The sequence below is a fragment of the Phacochoerus africanus genome, chromosome 14, assembly GCF_016906955.1.
Source record: "Phacochoerus africanus isolate WHEZ1 chromosome 14, ROS_Pafr_v1, whole genome shotgun sequence".
Lineage (NCBI taxonomy): Eukaryota > Metazoa > Chordata > Mammalia > Artiodactyla > Suidae > Phacochoerus > Phacochoerus africanus.
Window position 1 is genome coordinate 40,472,856 of NC_062557.1, and position 16,755 is coordinate 40,489,610.

The following is a 16,755-nucleotide window of genomic DNA, read 5'->3' on the forward strand; positions in this document are numbered from 1 at the left end:
TGACACTTCCCTTCTCTCCTATTTCAAAACTTTTCGTGCATCTCTAACTATTACCTGGTGACTTCCCAGTTTGACATTCAAGACCCCCTACAATCTGGCTCCAAATGTATTTCTTCTTTTTTTTTTTTCCCCACCCACAGCTCATAGAATTTCCCAGGCCAGGGATCAAACCTGCACCATAGGAGGGATCTGAGCCACAGCAGTGACAACACCAGATCCTCAACCCACTAGGCCACCAGGGAACTCCTCTGACGTGTATTTCTAAAACCCCACCTCCTCTGCCTTCCCAGAGCCCAGCCAGATGGAATTCCTTTCTCTGCCCCCCTCCTCTCCTCTCCCTCCTGTATCAGCTCTGAGGAATGCCTTTTATTCCCCATCATAGTCTAATCTCTCAAGACCATTGAAAATTCACCTCTAGCGAAGAGCCTTAAGGGGACCTCTGGGTTATAGACATCCAGTTTTGTTCCTGGGAGCTGACTCTGGATTTGAGAATTAATTAGATGGAGAAAACCTGGGGTTATGGAAAAAAGTTTGAAGATTGTTTTAAGAGATCACGAGAGAGAGAGAGAGAGAGAGAGAGAGAGAGAGAGAGAGAGAGAGAGAGAGAGAGGCAAGGATAAGTGTGATGAGAAAAGGCATGGGAACCTGGAGCCTACGAAATAGGGGCAGGTGAGGTTAGGGCCTAGAGCCACAGGGCTGGAACAGTGCTCCCTAATCCTATTTGATTTCAGCAGACGTCGTAGAGGCGGACCCTCACACCCCAAATTGTCCCCCATTGCTGTCATTTTCCTTCTCCCCACCAAAGGTCAGCCCGTGAAAAAGAAGACCAAGGAGTTTAAAAAGGTATGTACTGTTTATTTTGAAAGGTCCACAGTTGTGTGACAACATCACTTTCAACAATAATACTGCCCAGCACACTTCCACTTACAAGAGGACTCGTTTCCTAAGAAAGCAGAAGTGTTTCACGCCGATGGTCGGCAGAAGGCTTCACAGCACCAGAGGCAGAGAAGAGAGAGAAAAATGCCATCTCGCCGTGAACTTAACTGAGGTCACAGAAGAGAAAACCTGGTCAACAGGTGCTGTGGCTTTTTTTTTTTTTTTTTTACACTCATTAGGTGGCAGATGAAGTTAAGCCATCAATAACTTAAATACCATTAAATATTGTTTACAAAACATTGTGTTTTAAATTATTAAACAAAGAACCTCTTGGAGGACGTTAAAATAATATCACTCTGCACCCGGGGAAGGTGAGGGGAGGAAATAAATAAGATTTTCCTAAGACTGTGGTGGTCTCGCAGTCTGGGTAGGAAGGTTCAAGGCTTCGGGGTTTGGGACTTTTGGTCCAGGAGCTTCATGGAATTCTGGACCCACTTCTGCTTGGGGTCCGCGCAGACCTCCTTGTTGGCTTTGGTCTTGAAGCTGTGGGGAAAAGAGGGCCCAGTTAGATGGAGGGTGGTGGAGATTTTGCCCCGGCGTGTGGTCCGTGGGCCCCTAAGCCTGATTAGCCCTTGCTCCCTGGGGAAGGGGCTTGGATGGGGACAGGAGGAAAGGGACACGGGAGGAAGGGAAATACAGCTGTTACTGCTCCCAGGGAGCCCTCCAGGCTCCTGGCTGAAGGGTCTGGGATGATCTGACCAAGCTCCTAGATGAGGAGCCTGGGGTGAGTGGGCTTAGCTTATCTACAGGGTAAAGCGTCCTTGGGATTAGGGTGTATCTTCATCTGACTCAGGTCAACGTGTAGAACTCAGGTCTTTGGGCTGAGGGTGCCCGGGCACGGTTCACTCACATCACAGCCTCCTGGGGACACTGGCTGTTGGTGATTCTTGTGTAGCTCTCCAGTTTCTTGAAGGGGATCTTTCCATTGATCAGACCGAAGCAGCAGGTGATCGGGATGGAGACTGAATCTGAAAAACACATGTTGCGAAGCATGAGAGCGAGACGATGTCTTGGAAGCAAGCATTTGTAGGCAAAGGAGCAGCAGGTAGGAGAAGGCAAAGCAAACACACCAGGTCTGACCTGGACCCACACCACTGTCAAGTGCAGGGCTTTCATCCTGATCCCACAGATACAAAGTAGCTGTGAGTCCGTCTCCTCTTTCCAGCTGTGGGGTCCCTCATTGTGGATGGCAAATGGATACATTTTGAGTCACAAGATTAATCCTTCCATTTGACCCTAAAACCTCTAACCCTGGGGAAATGAGTTCTAAGACCTCGATTCCCAGCTGTTTGTCCCCATGGGCTTAGAGCCAACCTACGTCACATGCTGAGATGTCTCTGGGTCCTTATTTTCCTTGCATAGCCACTGTTCTGGAAGCTACATGGGACCATGATCCAAAATGTGAAACCTCTAGCAGGAATTTCTTCCTCTCCTCGGATGCCTGAAAACGGTCCTTCCTTCTGCATCACGTTTCCAAACAAGGTGAGGACTGTTAAGGTGGTGGCTGCATTTAGTGTCCCCACACTGGTGTCAGGAAAGATCATGGATCGAGCCCCGGGGGCCTGGGCTTCTCGTTCTGGTTCTACCTCTGACAGGCCAACTGTTCTTAATTCCCCTCTGGCTTTCACTTTCTCCGGCTCGGTAACGAGGGCTATGCAGCAAGCCTGGAATGCCTCACCACGCTGGGTGTTAGGATCTGGGGTAGTGCAAAGGTTAAGGTTTTGGAAGCGAGGGGCCTTACCTGGCTGAGCAAGCACCTGGGTGCTGAAGGCAGCGGCGGTGAGCAGCAGACACAGAAGGGCTGCGGAGACCTGCATGCTGGAGCGGGAGCCTGGACGCTTCAGCTGAGCGTTGGTGATTTCTAAGTTGGTCTCAGCCTCTCCGCAGCTCTGGTTCCCCTGGCCGATCTGCCCGCCTTTTATAGAGAGCAGGGGGCATTGGCAGAGTCGTTTTTAAGGAAGGAAGACCAAGCCCCCCAAGTGCTGAGTAGACACCAAATCCTGGCGGTGGTTTCCCAACACTTGAGAAGAGGAAGCTGTAGATTTTCCATCAGTTGTTAGACTGTGGAGCCCGCGGTGGAAGGGCATGTGGTTTGTGCAGCAAAATGTAGAAAGTGACCTCATTGGACAATGAAGGGCTATGATTTCTTTGAAATGGAGCGTGATCTGTAGGAAAGGGATGGTGGAAGCTGAGGTTCCATGGAACGAAAAGAATCAAGGGCGGGGAGGCCTTGGGATGGGGCCCCATGGCTTTACCTGTGCTTTTCAATGGACTCACTCAGGTCCTCGCCCCCCCCCCCCCATCTCGTCCTGCTCCTTTAGAGCCTCATACAGGTTGCTTAATGGAACCTTGGCAGAAGAGTTTTATCTTCAAGGCCTGATGCCCTAGAATGTTCGGTCATGGAACCTAAGAACTGGACAGTACATGCTGAGCTTACAGGGGGCTTGATTTCCAAATATTTTATCCGAACTTTCTTTCCAAGTGAAATATTTCATGCCGAAGCCCAATATTTCAGGTAGATTCAGGTAGAGAGTCAGGTAGATTCAGAAAGGCTGTTTGAAAAAAGCCTTTTGTTTTTGGCATCAGATCTTTTGCCCGTTTAGAAAATTGGGTTGTTTGCTTCCTTGCAATTGACTTAAAAAAATTCTTTGTATATATATAAATGTGTGTGTGTGTGTGTGTGTAAATTCTTTAGGGCCATACCTGTGGCCTATGGAAGTTCCCAGACTTGGAGTTGAATTAGAGCTACAGCTGCTGGCCTGCACCACAGTCGCAGCAACACAAGATCTGAGCCACATTCTTGACCCACAGCTCACGCCACAGCTCACAGCAAAGCCAGATCCCTAACCCACTGAGAAAGGCCAGGGATCAAACCCGCATCCTCATGGATACTAGTCAGGTTTGTAACCTGCTGAGCCACAATGGCAGCTCTCTCACTGTGTATTTTTCATTCAAGTCCTTTACCAGATATGTGTATTGCAAACCTTTTCCCCACAGACAGTAGGTTATTTTCTTAACAATGTCTTTCACAGAGTGGATGTTTTCAATTTTAATAAAATCCAATTTATCAATTTTTTCCTTTCATACATGTTGCTTTTGGTATTAAATCTAAAATCTCATCATCAAACCCAACTTTGCATGTTGCCTTTTTAATGAACATTTTCGGACTTTCGACACGTCATTCAATATTTTCCAATCATCTTGAATGTTCAGGACTCCACAGGAATCCATATGTCAAGTCACCATAATTAACCGAAGCCTTTCTCTAGAGTTGGGAATTACATAATTTCTATTTTTCACAGTCACAAACAATGATGATGAGAAAGCTGATGTAACATTATCATCAATGTCCCCACTCAATTCCATAGCTAAGGGATTAATAAATCAAAGTGTGTGGTTATTATTAAGGCTCTGCATCAAATTACAGCATTATTATGTTGCTGGAAGATAGGTATCTTCATTGAAGGTGAGTTTATTATTCTTAAAAATATTTGACAGTTTCTAAGAAGATATTTATCTTTTTTTTTTGTCTTTTTGCCATTTCTTGGGTCGCTCCCTCGGCATATGGAGGTTCCCAGGCTAGGGGTCGAATCGGAGCTGTAGCCACCGGCCTACGCCAGAGCCACAGCAACACAGGATCCGAGCCGCGTCTGCGACCTACACCACAGCTCACGGCAATGCCGGATCGTTAACCCACTGAGCAAGGCCAGGGATTGAACCTGCAACTTCATGGTTCCTAGTCGGATTTGTTAACCACTGAGCCATGACGGGAACTCCAAAAGATATTTATCTTGTTAAAAAGTAAAACTAGGTTGTGAAATAGTTGTTTCCTTTGTGGTTTTTCCAGAAGCAGAAATATTCTATGTCTTCATCAGAGTGGAGCTTAAAACAGTTGTCTACATATTTTAAATTCATGAAGTTGGGAGTTCCCATCATGGCTCAGTGGTTAGCAAACCCAACCAGCATCCATGAGGATGCGGGTTTGATCCCTGGCCTCGCTCAGTGCGTTAAGGATCTGGCATTGCCGTGAGCTGTGGTGTAGGTCGAAGATGCGGCTCGGATCCTGTGTTGCTGTGGCTCTGGTGTTGGCCGGTAGCTACAGTTCTGGTGGGACCCCTAACCTGGGAACCTCCATATGCCACGGGTGCGGCCCTCAAAAAACAAAAATAAATAAATAAAAATAAAATTCATGAAATTGCAGGCTTAAGAAATTTCAGCACTTTATTGTGTGTAAATTGTACTTCTACATAAAGGAAACAAAAAGCAAAAAGCACAGCACCGTTGTGCTTATATGTTAATTTATTTGGTTTTTTTAATTGTGCATGTTCATTATTTTTTCTCGTGAGTAATACACACATGCTTTTATATCAGATGGCCTTTTATGGGTTCTTATTGATTCAGAAGGGGGTTTTGAACATGTACCTCATGCATTTTTCCCTTTATTGCAAATACTGTGTGCACTTGGAAGAGGAAAGACTTTGCGGAACGTGGGACTAATCGCTACCATCAGGATTTCTTCTGACCAGAAGGGAACTTGAGCTTTTCCAGGCAATCCCCCGGCCAGATGCAGCAGGCAGCACCAGTCCGTGAGCATGTGTTGTCTAAGGGCTCATTTCATACATTTTTCGCTCAGAAATAAAGTCTCCGGCGACAGAACACCCTCGCAACTTTGTAACTTCCTCCTCTGAGCCGCCTTCATGTGGAAAGTGCATCTACAAGCAGTTGACAGAAATAGTAGCAAAAATGATATTATCGAGAAGCCACAAGCACGAGTCAAATGAAAGGAATTAAGTGTCAAGACCCTGGATTCTAGTCCTGAGGTGGCCATAACTAGCCAGTAGGTAGCCAGTAACTTTCCCAATGTGAGCATGGGGAAATTTTTTTTTTTTCTTTTTAGGTCCATGCCTGTGGCATATGGAGGTTCCCAGGCTAGGGGTCAAATCAGAGCTGCAGCTGAGGCTTATGCTACAGCCACAGCAATGCCAGATCCGAGCCGTGTCTGGGACCTATACCACAGTTTGTGGCCATGCTGGACCCTTAACCCACTGAGCGAGGCCAGGGATCAAACCCACATGCTCAAGGACACTATATCAGGTTCTTAACTTGCTGAACCACAGTGGGAACTCTACCACGGTCATTCCTAACTCTGAGATTCATTGTCATCATCTATAAAATAGGGTGTTTTGACAAGTTCATGGATAACATACAGTTTTCAGACATTTATTAACTTAATAGATTACGGCAGATAACCAGAAAGGATTGTTAAAAACAAAAACTCCAGGGAGGCCTTACCTTGGGTTATTGAATGCAAGGCTGTGATTGATTAGTGATGTCTGCCATGGGTACAGTAATAGAAAGTGGCACCATCTCTTTCCTACAGTTGCTATTCCTGGATTAAATCATATTTAGGCTCTTCTGTAACTTAATTCTTTTATGATTGTCTGCAAAGGATCTGGTCAGACACCAGAGAGGTTGCATGCCCAGGAGCTGTCAGAAAAGCATTCTTGGGGTCAGCCCTAGGACAGGCAAAAGAACATGGTGGTTAAAAATCTGGATTTGGAGGAGTTCCTGTTGTGGCTCAGCAGGATAAGAACCAACTAGCATCCATAAGGACATGAGTTCAATCCCTGGCCCTGCTCAGTGAGTTAAGGATCCGGCGTTGCTGTGAACTCTGGTGTAGTTGGCAGACTCAGCTCAGATCTGGCGTTGCAGTGGCTGTGGCATAGGCCAACAGCTGCAGCTCCTAGTCAACCTGTAGCCTGGGAACCTCCATATGCTGCAGGTGCAGCCCTAAAAAAAATTTGGATTTGGATATTAGGAACTCAAGTTAACATCTGTGTTAGAGAAGGCACCAGTTACATAACTTTATACTTCAAATCCCTTACCTAGTCTTTACTTTCCTGATGTGGAAATGGGGTTTATTGTGAATATTAAATTACCTGGTACCCAAAACTTGCTTTGCAGGATGAGTAGCCTATGGTATGCACTCAATATGCTAGAGGTTATCGGTAGTCAGATAAGAAGGATATAGTTTATAGGACAGCGAGGAAGCGACCTAGAGTGTCTTTCCTGGCCTCTTGCACAAGTTCTCTCTAAAATTGCTGCCCTGGAGTTCCTGTTGTGGTGCAGCGGAAACGAATCCAACTAGCAACCTTGAGGTTGCAGATTCGATCCCTGGCCTTGCTCAGTGGGTTAAGGATCAGGCGTTGCTGTGAGCTGTGGTGTAGGTTGCAGACGTGGCTCAGATCCCGCATTGCTGTGGCTGTGGCATAGGGCGGCAGCTACAGATCCAATTAGACCCCTAGCCCGGGACCCTCCATATGTCATGGGTGTGGCCCTAAAAAAAAAGACAAAAAATCAAAAAATTGCTTCCCAACCAAGATATGTGATGGAAATAGACTTCTGGTAATGTCTCTGATAAATGGAGAAAGAGAAAGAGTCTCCCAGCAGCAGATGAGAAGTTGGGTGCTGAGATCATGCTCTGACCCAGAGGAGTGGAATGCTCAGAGGGGTTGGGGTCAGACCCCAGGGCTGCCCTGCCAAGGGGCAGCGGGGTCTCCATTCTACAGGGAGCTCAGAGAGCTCAAGGGGTAAGTCATTTTGATTACGCAATTTCCCTCACTTGTTTTGTTCTCCAACTAAATTCGAGAAATCCAACATAAAAACTTAAAATGAAACTTTAGGTCATGCAAGTGCAACAGCTGTGTTTTTTTTTTTTTTTTTTTTTCCAGCAGCTTGGCTGTGATGGTCACGGAAGTGGTCCCTCGGCCTTCTCGCTTTTTTTCCTCCTCCGCATCTTCCCGACACGGGATTTCCTAAAGCAGCTTTTTTTGTTTGGTTGGTGTTCTGTTTGTTTTCTGGTTTATGGCCATACCTGCAGCATACGGAAATTCCTGGGCTAGAGGTGGCGTCAGAGCCGCAGCTGCCGGCCCGCCCCCCAGCCACAGCCACACCAGATCTGAGCTGTGTCTGCGACCGACACCACTGCTCACGGCCATGCCAGATCCCTAACCCACTGTGCGAGGCCAGGGATTGAATCCGCAGCCTCACAAAGACAGCACTGGATTCTTAACCGGCTGAGCCACAATGGGATCCGTTCTGACTACTCACCGATCTATGGCTCAGGGGCTGTGAAGGGGCACCTGAGGTTAGGAAAAAAACCTCTGTGAAGAGAGGGCTGGAAATAGGTACCCTGCTGTGGAAATAGTCTCGATTCTCATGTGGGTCCTCGGGGAAAGGGGTTAGAATGGGGGACATTCCTGAGAATCAGGATTTCTGCTTTCCTTTCTCAGCTCTGTACCTGCTGTCCTCAATGCTCACAAAAGGATTGAACGCCTTAGAAGTGACATTTGCATTTACTTCATTCAACCCTTTCCCTGTACAATGGAGAGGAGGAAGGACAGAGGTGGAATGATTTGCCATAGGCTGCTCAACACCTCTGTGACAAGCCAGGGCTCATGCGTGGGCGGGTCCGCACAAAAGCCACCCTTCGATTTCCTAGTTAGAAGATAAGAACCAGGCAGAACAATCCAATGGGGTGCCCAGAAGCCCCAAAGACTATCCAATGCCTTGGTCCCAGACCTGCCTGTAGTATCAGAATGCCCTGGGCAATGATTTAGAATATGGAAGGGATGCTTTAACCTACTCAACATACTGACTCATAATCTTTGTAGACAATGACTCAAAATCCTCTGTTGTGTAAAGTGTTCCTGGTGATTTTTAACCATAGCCGATTTGGGAGCCATTCCCCTCGTTCAAAGTTTTTGTTTCAAGATGTGTAAACTGGGGCACAGAGTGGTAAGATGATTTGCTTAGAGCCATTCTGACAACTTAGCAAAGACCCCAGACCAGAACTTAGAGATGTGGTCACCACGTCCAGTGACACACTGGACCTGCTTCTTTGGTCCCTGGCACAGGCAGGGTGTTCATTCTAACCAAAGGCCCCAGAATTGCCAATGTCTGGTGTCTGTAGGCTCACGTCACAGGGATCAAGAGTTGTGGGCTCGGCTGGAAGGTAGGTGACTTCAAGGAGGATTACTTGATAGGTCTTCTCAAGCGGAGCATGAATAGATTCTAGGTGGATGTGGGACTCGGTAGTTTATCCAACCAGCCCTCGCATCACCACTCCTGCTCAGCACAGAGGATGTTTTGAGACTCAATAAACTCTCTAGAGTGTCCATTTTGTCCTGTATAATAAATCTATGGGGTCAATGGGAATTTCGATGGTGGGGCATCCCGTTGCTCCTGGGGCTATCAGCTATGGAGAGGAGTTGCCCTGACCCCAAGCTCCTGGCTGGTGTGGAAGCACGGATTCCAGGTGAGTCAGGAGACAGATGAGCTCCGGGATAGATATTTACAACCAGCCACCGACCTATGCTTTAAGATTAAAAAATAACAACAGGTATGAGGCAAATAACTGGAATTTGTTTTCTGTGGACGTGTTCAATAATGACAAAGGCAAGGGCAGCGGGGGGCTAGGCCTGGCTTGGGCCAAAGATCAAGAGGTCACATACTCCCTATTTTGGGGGTCACGGAGACCCCCAACTCCATAGAAAGACTTCTGTACAGAAAGACTCCTGGGGTTCAAAAAGGGAGGGGGTGCCAGGCCGTGATAAGTTCTAATAATCATCCCATAACCCTTTGCTCCACACATGTCAGGGAGGGCCCTGGTGTGTCAGATGGCCCTGGGTCCAGTCGGATGTCAAAAACAGAGCAAGATAATTGGCCAAAGGAAAAAAAAAAAAAAAAAAGCCAGTACACCTGCTGCATATAAGTGATTTAAATCCTCTCTGGCACCCTTCTCATTCAGGAGGTTGCCCGTGCCCACATTCATCCTCGGGGTGTGTATTACTGCTTTGCTGCCACCTTAGATAAAGAGACGACCTCTCCGTGTGCCCCCCCACAGCTTGGGCTGTGTTTCTAACAATAAACGTTGTACCCGCTTTTACAGGCTTTGCTGCCCTGAAACATTCATTCTTGTTTGCAGCAGGGGGCATGAATCAGGGCAATTCTGCTTCTAGCCTCTAGCTGGTTTAGAGGCTTGGATTCCTGGTTTTGAAGCAGGTGGCCCAGGTTCAATGCCTGGGCTGAGAAGTGAGATTTCACGTCCAGCCATCACTCATTGCTGTCTCTATGAACACAGGCACTGCCTCATGCTACCCTGTCTGTGCTGGTGGCCAAGGCAATTTGATCTGAGAGACAGGGCTTCATGAACAAGAGGCAAAATGCATTTCCTAAATGCACACGTTCTCTCAACTTTATTGATAGAGCAGCTGAGGAACAGGGCAAAGTATAGATATGTCCTGCATGTCATGAAACAGAGACCCAGGTCTCTGACTATCCAGACCAGGCTCTTCCCAGGGCCCCTGGTTTCAAGTGTCATGCAGGGAACCGTGTGTTATAGCATGGAACTGCATGACGTGGGTTGCCTCTCATACTGCTTCCAATAGTTTCCTTATGGATAACCGAGTTCGGGGGTTCTGGTTCTGCTGTATTCTTTCTTCACTTGGATTGTGTGGTCTTTATTAATCAGGACTATCTCTGGTCCCTGCGGCAAGTTGAAAAGACATGGAGATTCTCTCTTTCCTTTTTTCTTTTTCTGTCTTTTTTTTGTCTTTTTTTGTCTTTTTAGGGCTGCAGGTGCAGCACATGGAAGTGCCCAGGCTAGGAGTAGAACTGAAGCTGCAGCTGCTGGCCTATGCCACAGCCCCAGCAACACCAGATCCTTAACCCACTGAGCAAGGCCAGGGATTGAATCCGCATCTTCGTGGATACTAGCTGGATTCATTATGGGGAACTCCCTTACATGGTGATTTTTATATTAGCTCGTAAAGGCCCCTGCCTGGAGTGACACAAGGTGGGCCGTACCACTTGCCTGTCTTCAAGAGGGCATGGTAATCTGACCATGTGACAGAAGAACAAGCCCTGAAAATACCAGTAAACACTCCTAGTCACCATCACACATTCTCTGTTACCCGCATTAATAGCTTAGTAACTATTAAACATGGTACAGAAGTGACCCTGCTACGTGACATTCCCAGGTTAAACCATTTCTAATATTTCACAAACAGTCCACTCTTTAAACAATTTTTTAAAAAATTGAACTTGAGGGAGTTCCCGTCGTGGCGCAGCGGTTAACGAATCCGACTAGGAACCATGAGGTTGCGGGTTCGGTCCCTGCCCTTGCTCAGTGGGTTAAGGATCTGGCGTTGCCATGAGCTGTGGTGTAGGTTACAGATGCGGCTTGGATCCCACATTGCTGGTGCCTACAGCTCCGATTCGACCCCTAGCCTGGGAATCTCCATGTGCCACAGGTGCAGCCCTAAAAAAGGCAAAAAGACAAAAAAAAATTTTTTTACTTGAGGCAGAGTGGTGACTCTAAATGGTTTCATATTCAGCCTTCTAGACCAAAGACGGGGTATTGTTTTTGCTCCCCGTCCCCCAACTGACTTTTATCTAAATGTCAGGGAACTGCACTAAATGACTGCCACATCCAGGGAGCCACCTCGACTCAGGAAAGCGGGGAGTCATTATAAAGCCCTCACTGGACGCAAGTGTCAATTGGTCCTTGGAGAGATACTTGGATGTCATTACTTATAAAGATCACGATTAGGTTTATGGGGGCCAAGAGCCTCTAGGTGAGCACCTGGTAAGGAGCAGGAATGAGTCATTGTGCTGTGAAATGTGCCAGGTCACATACCAGCGAGTCACTGTTTTGTTTCCCTCCGCGTTTTTAAAAAATTGAGGCGAAGTCGTCTAGCCGATTCCACCGTTTGTGTTATAGTCCATAACATTCTGAACCAAACATGTTTTATTATTTTTATGTCAAAAAAACAGCTGGTTTCTATTCCGCATTTTTAAAGATAAGCGTGCATAACATTAAGCCAATTGTAGACACTTTGCGTGGGTGTCATCAATAGTAATGCATTCTGTCACAGGAACGAATTAAAAAAGGCAGAACACCTCTCTCAAGGCACGGAAGCATCTGCGAACAGAGGTGCTTAGCAACCAGGGCACCGAGGTGTAGGTGTCTCTGCGCAGTGCACCTGGCATCCTCTCACCTTTATCAGCAGCAGCATCAGCTGGCTGCGTTTCCACGCTAGGGACCTCCCATAAGAAATTGTTATTGCATTGTACAACTCCTAAAGGTTTAGTGCCAGCTTTGTGGTGTTTAATTGCTTGCTTTTCTCATTCCAACCTCCGGGGTCCCTCCAATCACACAGAATCAGAGGAGTCATGTTTGCTTACCGGGGGGCGGTTGCCATCCTTGAGAATTTGATACCCACCGCGCTTCTTCCAGACTCTGCCTGCGACTATCGGGTCTGTTTCCTTTGTGGAAGGAACCACCGTTTTTGCACTTGTCTGAAACATCGAGAGAATTTGTAATGCTCGTAATTGTTCCCAAGGCTTCTGAAATGTTTCCCAGGCCCAGATTCTGGCATTTGCCCCCACTCAGAATAACACACCTGCTGCAGTTTTAGTGATTTTCAGAGGATCACATGCTCTTGGTAGGAAAGAAAAATGTACAGAAAAACCTCAAGGAAAGGTCAAAACGTATCTGCACTAAGGGTGACCTGCTTGTCCTGCTTTGGCTGCAATGTCCTCTTTTTCATACGAAAAGTCCTGTGTCTCAGGAGACCCCTCAGTCCTGGGAGACTCTAGAAGGCTGGTCACCCTGCCTGCTTCTTAAATACTAAGATTGAATCTGCTTGATACTTGTGTTTATTTTATCTCTTTCTTCTCTCTCCATTTCCTTCTCTGTGTGTATATACATCCATATATATGCATGTATTCGTTTAATATGTTTTTGTATATCTATACACATATATATCCATGCATAGATCACACAGATATGTGACACCCACCTACATCCAGAATTCAATTCCTTTGGGTTATCGGATTGAGATCCTTGGTTTTTTGCTATCAGTTGAGGGCTGCTCCCAGCTTCTAGAAGCCACCGCTATGCTTGATTCGGAGCCCCTTCTGCCATTTTCAAATCCAGCAATGGCAGCCCCTCTCACACCCAGTTTGCATCTCATTCTTCTGTCTCTATCTCCGAGGCAGCAGGAGAGGGTCTCCACTTTTAAGGACTGTGTGATGAGATTGGATCCATCTGGATAACCCAGGATGCTCTCCCATGTCAAGGTCTATACCTGGATGGTATATATATCCACATACACATGCATAGGGACATAATGCCTGTGTTGATATTTATAGATTTTTTTTCACTTAATATTGGGCATGCACTCTTCTGAGGCATTAGATATGCTTCAATTGCTTGAATTTTATTAATTTTTTGTTGGTTTATTTTATTTTTTACTTGTTGGTTTATTTTATTTTTTACTTTTTGGTCACACCTGGCACATGTTGGAAGGCCTCTTGGGCCAGGGATTGAACCTGTGCCCCAGCAGTGACCCAAGCCACTGCAATGAAAACACTGGGTTCTTAACCCACTGCGCCACAAGGGAACTCCTTAGTTGCTTGAATTTTAAAGCCTTCATAATGGTCCATTTTACCTACTACATAAAGCCATAATTAAAGCATTTCAGCTATAGTTGGGTATATATATATGAATATGTACGATTTATATTTTCACTTTTAAAATAATTTTAACATTACGATTTTTAAAAAGCAGTTTAAAATTAATAACAAATTAATCATAAGGAAAAATTAATCAGAAAAACTTAATCAGCTATCACAAATATCTCATTAGATAACACATACTACAAATAAAAACTAACATTCATAATAAAAAAATAAACAACGTGTTCAAAGAGAAAAGAAATCCCAGCTCACATCTTTTTTTTTTTGGCCATGCCTGCAGCATATGGAAGTTGCCAGGCTAGGGATTGAACCCGTGCCGCAAGAGAACTCCCTGACTCATATCTTTATCTATTTCCGTAGCTGTGGAATTTGTACCTCAGAATGTATGAAATGCTGCAGTTTTTAATACATATTGCCATATGGCTTTCTAGAAAGTTTGACCCCAGACAACATTTCTGATTTGTGGTTAGCAGAGTAATGGACACCTCCCCCCAAATGCCCACTCCCTAGTCACCAGAACCTATGACTGTGGCACCTTACATGGCAGAGGGATCTTTGCAGACACGGTTCCAGGTATAGACCTTGACATGGGAGAGCATCCTGGGTTATCCAGATGGATCCAATCTCATCACACAGTCCTTAAAAGTGGAGACCCTCTCCTGCTGCCTCGGAGATAGAGACAGAAGAATGAGATGCAAACTGGGTGTGAGAGGGGCTGCCATTGCTGGATTTGAAAATGGCAGAAGGGGCTCCGAATCAAGCATAGCGGTGGCTTCTAGAAGCTGGGAGCAGCCCTCAACTGATAGCAAAAAACCAAGGATCTCAATCCGATAACCCAAAGGAATTGAATTCTGCCAATACCGCCAATGATCAAGAAAAGGGATTCTTCTCTAGGGGCTTCTAGAAAGATACACGGCTCTACCAACACTTTAAACTTAGTCTGATAAGACCTGTGTCTGACCTCTGACCTTTCGCACTGTGAGATAATACATTTATGTTGTTTAAGCCACTGATTGTGTGGTATGTTATTATGACAATAGTAGAAAACTAATGTATTATTCTTTAAAAAGTATGATGCTTTGTTAATAAAAATATGATCTTGCATATAGGTGAAACCAGCCTGCACTGATAGAATTCAGACTAAATACTCCCTTTCGGGGATATTAATTGGCAGAGGCACTTCTGGGGTTTGGAAAATTCTATCAACGATGCATTGAGTGGTGGCTGCGTGGAGTGTAAACATGTATAAAATTGACTTAACTTTATTCAACTTTATTTTAGAGAAGTATGACCTCAGTTAAAAAGGAAATAGAGGAGCTCCCATTGCGGCTCAGCGGGTTAAGAATCATACATAGTGTCTGTGAGGATGCTGGTTCGATCCCTGGCCTCGCTCAGTGGGTTAAGGATCCGGCCTTGCAGTGAACAGCAGTCTAGGTCGAAGACATGGCTCGGATCTGGCATCGCTGTGGCTGTGACAGAGGCTGGCAGCTGCTGCTCCGATTTGACCCCTAGCCTGGGAATTTCCATATGTCATGGGCACAGCCCTAAAAAGAAAAAAAAAAGTAAATAGAAACTTTAACTTTTTATTTACCTGTTGGTATTTTTATGTACATGTTACTGGTTTAGGCTTTTTATCTTATGAATTGGTAGTCTCCTTAGTTTAAGAATTCACTTATTTTTCTTCTTTATTTATGAGACTTTAAAGCTTCTACCGCTTGTATTGTCCCCTTTTTGAAAGCACAGTATCACCTCTTCACAATGCAGAAGTTACAGTACATGAAACATAACCCAGACTTCAGAATTTCCTCTTAGGAGAAGAAGGAACTTAAACCCTTCTAGGACGGAAATTTTTTAAAGCTCTGGGACTGTCCCCGCCAGTTGCATCATGTTGGATGCACGTGGTCCAGCGAGGTTTAGGAAGCAAGCTTGCATTTAACCTCAGTCCACATGGGAGGCCACAAAATAACTCCAGGACCTTTTTCTACTCCAGTGAGATGGCGTGATACAGAAGGTGCCTCTGGAAGCAAGAAATAGAAATAGGAACAGGAATTCCCATCGTAGCGCAGCAGAAATGAATCTGATTAGGAACCATGAGGTTGCGGGTTTGATCCCTGGCCTCGCTCAGTGGGTTAAGGATCCAGCGTTGCCATGAGCTGTGGTGTAGATTGTAGAAGCGGGGTCGGGGTGCGGAGGGGCTTCCTAGTTGGTACTTAGTGAAAGCACATATGACAACGTGCCTGACCTTAGGAGCGGGTGGATGGCAAGCCTGTGATCTAGACAGACGATGTGCGGGGTGTGGACCGGGCTGAGTTAAGTTTGGGAAGGAAAGGAGGCTGCCGCCGTGGAAGGTGGTCCCCTCCATCTTCAGTGATTCCCAAGGAACATCGGGGTCGGGTGGAAGAGCAGCTTGAGAATCACAAGCCCAGGCTATATTTTATAGCTTAGGTCCAGATTTAATTCGGAGATCCCTGACGCATAGAAACAATGGAGAGAGGCGTTAAAAGAAAGAGATGAAGTGCTTTTCAGCAGGTGACTTGGCTCCTCAGTGACGAGCCAGGACCAGAGATGAGCAGAGGCCAGGGAAGTGTCCGGTCCTTACAAAGACAGCCATGCAAGTTCATGTTCGAGATGGGGGTGGGGGCAGACTCCAAATGCGGCAGCAGAAAGGAGCACCTAGACCCAGCCTTGGGTTCCCGGGGAAACCGGTTAAAAACCTGAAAGGGATATTTTCCTAAGCCACTGTGCTGACTCAGAATCTTGGGATAAAGCCTGGAAATCTGCGTTTTCAGAAGTAGTCCTGGTGATTTCCATTCACTGCCTGAAGCCATCACTGCAGGGCAGAAGCATGTCCATGGGTGGGTCAGCGGAGCCTCATGGAAGGGAAATGATTTGCGGGTCTCCGCTGACAACTTAGCGCAGGGACACAGCCTAACGAAGAGGCTGAGGGTGGCGATGCATCTGTGTTTGGCCCCTGGTTCCTGGTGGGACCTCTTGTCTATCAGAGCACTTCGAAATGAAAAGTGGTGGCTTAACCAAGGGAGTGCAAGCAGATTCTAGTTGAAGCTGTCCAGGCAGAGACGGCCTCACCTCCTCCCTGCACCCCGCCCCCCTCTGCCAACCCGGCCCTCTTACCATCCCCCACCTTCTGCTCAAGGCTTGCCTAGTGCCAGAAGGGCTTCTGAGTGCTGATACACACGGTGGCATCTTCGTTGTCTCTATTCAAACTCACTCCATTGGAGATTGAGGGGTTACTTTTTTTTTTTTTTTGCTTTTTAC

At 46.3% G+C, this 16,755-nt stretch overlaps 1 protein-coding gene across 1 annotated transcript; it reads right to left on the bottom strand.

Annotated features, from left to right (window-relative positions):
• Positions 1-834: 834 nt before the first annotated feature.
• On the bottom strand, positions 835-2,835 carry LOC125114287 (C-C motif chemokine 8). Its single transcript, XM_047757501.1, has 3 exons — positions 2,678-2,835; positions 1,787-1,904; positions 835-1,419 (listed from the first exon to the last, which is right to left on the bottom strand). Exons 1-3 carry the CDS (start codon positions 2,751-2,753, stop codon positions 1,314-1,316), a joined length of 300 nt encoding a protein of 99 aa, XP_047613457.1. The 5' UTR covers positions 2,754-2,835; the 3' UTR covers positions 835-1,313.
• Positions 2,836-16,755: the final 13,920 nt, after the last annotated feature.